Source organism: Mus caroli, chromosome 9, assembly GCF_900094665.2.
Source record: "Mus caroli chromosome 9, CAROLI_EIJ_v1.1, whole genome shotgun sequence".
NCBI lineage: Eukaryota > Metazoa > Chordata > Mammalia > Rodentia > Muridae > Mus > Mus caroli.
The window spans coordinates 91,738,357-91,741,999 of record NC_034578.1 but is presented as its reverse complement, the minus strand read 5'-3'; the positions used below and the strand labels follow the sequence as shown (position 1 = coordinate 91,741,999).

The following is a 3,643-nucleotide window of genomic DNA, read 5'->3' as shown; positions in this document are numbered from 1 at the left end:
CCCCCCGCCCCCAGCATGCCTGACTCAACCAAAAAGTTATGTACCTATCTAGCATACACACACACTAAAAGACTGACAGGGAAATGTAGGGCTGTACAATACTTCCCCTGTAAGAATGTCATCTCATCGTCAGACATCGTTAGAGCTCCTGGATGTAGCCCAGGTTAGCTTCAAACTTACTGTCAATCTTTTTTGTGTTATGACGTAATACAAAGACTTTAAACACAGGAACCAATGGAAAACGGTCTTCTACCCCAGGAGTACTGGTCACTTCCCCAAAAGGCTGGATTATCGTTCTTACTCTTTAAATTTTTATTCCCCACAGTCATGATCCCCTCTCCACACACACAACCTTCTCTTACCTCAGACAGGTTTTGTAAAATCCAGGTCAATCTTAAGGTAGCATGCTGGGTGCTGAAATTGAAGCGGCTGACCGTTAACATTACTTTACTTCTACTGAAGAAATGAAGGACTCGGGTGGCCCCATGCAATACCTGTTTTAAAAACAAAAGAGATCTTTAAGAAAATACATTTAAGGGCACTTGGGTTTTCTTTCTNGACCCCCACCCCTTTTTAAGACAGGGTATAACTATGTAGTCCTGGCTGGCCTTGAACTTACAGAAGTCCACCTGTTTCTGCTTCCCCCACACTAGGATTAATGATGTGCGCCACTATGTCCAGCTTAATTNGTTTCTTACAGAATAAAAGCAGAGGTAAGAGAGGCATCTCAGTGACTAAGAGCACTTGCTGCCTTGCAGAGCACGTGGGTTCAGTTCCAGCACCCACGGTGGCTCACAACTCCAGCTCTAGGGGATCCAACACCTTCTTCAGATATCTGTTGTTGTGGATGGGCCTGGTGCTGTTTGTATGCTAATTCCACTCTCTTGGGCGGGGCTTCCGACAAGGGAAGAGTCAAAGGTACTCAGGTGACTTCTTGTGAACCAATCCCCTAATGTACAAAGGAGCCAACCACTGGGAGAGGTCCGAGGGACTTTGGGGTTGGGCGGAGGAAGAGAGGGAGCAGGAGAGAGTTAGGCCTTTTTGGAATGGGGACGGCATACGGGTAAGATGTAGCTGCTAGAGTTTCCTGGTATCATGGCAAATCCGCAAGGACTCACCACTGGAGGAATCAGATTTAATAAGGCTCACAGGATTCAGTTTTAGTTGTTGCACCCAGAGATCGAGTTACCATTGTCTCTGAACTGAGTTTGTGTTGCGTTTTCTTTCACAGGGCTGCTCTTCTGGGTTCCAGAGAGAAAGGTATGGCTGCAAAGTNTGAGTTTGCCTGATGTGCACCACAAAGGCCGTGGAGGATTTGAAGCACAGGGCTGGCATGGTAGAGACTCGCCAGTGGGAACTTAGCGAGCTAGGTGAAGAGATTTTGGAGTTCAGAGTCAGTGTCTCCATGAGATAAAAACAGGTCGGCCATTACCTGCTAGTGTGTAGCCACCCGGNCACTGGGGCAGAGGCACAAGGGCAGGACGGTGCCAGTTCTTTTTTTAAAATATTTCCCNCAACAATCTGTGGGCACATGCAGACAAGATACTCATAGACATCAAATAAAAACACGACATGAAGTCAGGTATAGTGGTACACAGGCCAACCTCAGCACTCAGGAGACAGGCAGGACCACAAGTTCAAAGTAAAAAAAAAAAAAAAAAAAAAAAACACGACATGAAGTCAGGTATAGTGGTACACAGGCCAACCTCAGCACTCAGGAGACAGGCAGGACCACAAGTTCAAAGTCAGCCTGGGCTCCATACTGAGCTCTAGGTCAGGCCCTATCGTGGAGACCCTGTGTGAAAGCAAACAAACAGGAAATGGCTCAGAGATGAAGGTGCTTGTACACAAAGGACTGAAGTTCTGATCCCCGGTACCAACATCACGTCACATCACGTGGGCGTGAAGAGCCATCTGTCTGTCATTTCCCAGATGCACCCCTTGCGCCAGTTCAGAGCNCTACAGTAGCCGAGAAGGCATTTAGTCACGAGGCATTAGAAGTCAACATCTGATTAGTTTTTGGCACACACCTTTAACCCCAGCACTCAGGAGGCAGAGGCAGGCAGATCTCAGAGCTTGAGGCCAGCCTNATCTACAGAGCCAACTCCTGGACAGCCAGGGTTACACAGTGTGTAACACTGTCTCAAAAAAAACAAAACAAAAAAGTCACCATCAGCAACACTTAGAACACTGAGTACCAGTGACAGCAAACACCCCAGGCTGCGCCCTATCTGAGGAGCTTCGCCTTTTCCCCAGTAACCGCGTGCGCGCCCTTGGCAGCATGGGCTCACTTACAGCTAAAGTGCTGTCACTGCTGTCCTCACGGTTGGTTCGCATTCTCACTATCCTTTCCGGTAGCCTACAATGCACCAGGTAGTGTGAAGAGCTGCAGAAGTCAGCTAGCTAGCTATGCCAGTAGCCACTCCCTTTCTAAGAAAGGATGACGCAGTTTGGGCACCTCAATCCATGCTGACTACATCCTTTTCCTTTCCCCAGGCAGAAGTAAGAGATCTCTTGAGCCCNTGAAGCACAGGTCCACCCCAAATTCCCTCCAGCCTCGCCGAGGGTCAGGAAGTAGAAAAGCATTTAAATCTACCACCAACGCTTTGGGTAGACTACTNCTACATTTCACTGACTGGCTCTTTGTCTTAATGTCCTAAAACTTAAAAGGTAGGAGACTCTACAATTAAATCTGAAGTTAAGAGACATTTATAGAAAAACAAACAAACATTTGGGATGGAGAGATGGCTCAGCAGGTAAGAGCACTGGCTGCTCTTCCAGGGTTCCTGAGTTCAAATCCCAGCAACCACATGGTGGCTCACAACCACCTGTAATGGGATACAACATCCTCTTCTGGTGTGTCTGAAAATCGCTACAGTGTATTCATAAATAAAATCTTAAAAAAAAAAGAAAAAGAAAAAACCCATTTGATTAAAAAAAATTACCTTCATTATGAGAGAATTATTCCAGGACTTTACAAGTTCAGCTGCCCTTAGGTCTTGCCAGCTAATGAAGTTGTGAAAATGATGGCCTGTTTTCCTAAGAAAGATGGAAATAGGAAAGTAAAAATCAAACACTACATCGAAGGCCAGCCACAGAGGGCTAGAGGCATTGATGGGACACTTAGAATGTGTAAGGTCCAGGCTCAATCCTAGCACAGGGGGGAAAAAAAAAGATCTGCCAGAAGAGAAAACAAAAAAAAGAAATTTCAAACTACAATCAATTAAATGGAACTTATTCTTGCATTCTCTTTGGTTCTCATAACACAGCACATAACAATTATGTAACATTAACTGGACCATGGCTTATTCAGCACTTGAGAAGCTGATGCAGGAGGACTGCCATGAGTTTCAGGCCAGCCTGGAACAGAGAGTGACACTCCCCCACCAAAAACAAAACAAAACAAAACAAAACAAAACCCTTAGAAATATTTTGTAGCAAGTAGAATCAGATTTTGAATAGATCCTACCCCAAACCGACTATCCCTTTGAAACAATGTAACATGTACACGTGCAGTAACAAAATTACTGACGAGGCCCTTGAGACTTGCTCTATGTTTTGAAAAGCCAATGGGCCTGACCTGGTAGCACATGCTTTTGTCCCAGCACTGCAGAGGCAGAGGCAGATGAATTTCCCTGAGTTC

General features: G+C 45.8%; 1 protein-coding gene across 1 annotated transcript in view; it reads right to left on the bottom strand.

Annotated features, from left to right (window-relative positions):
* Positions 1-3,643, bottom strand: part of Gk5 (glycerol kinase 5) — a 56,455-nt gene that overhangs the window by 32,219 nt on the left and 20,593 nt on the right. Inside the window, exons 5-6 of the mRNA XM_021173231.2 lie at positions 2,946-3,039; positions 353-494 (exon numbers count right to left, since the gene is read on the bottom strand). Of these exons, the coding sequence (XP_021028890.1) occupies positions 353-494; positions 2,946-3,039 (236 nt within the window). The remainder of the gene's footprint in view (positions 1-352; positions 495-2,945; positions 3,040-3,643) is intronic.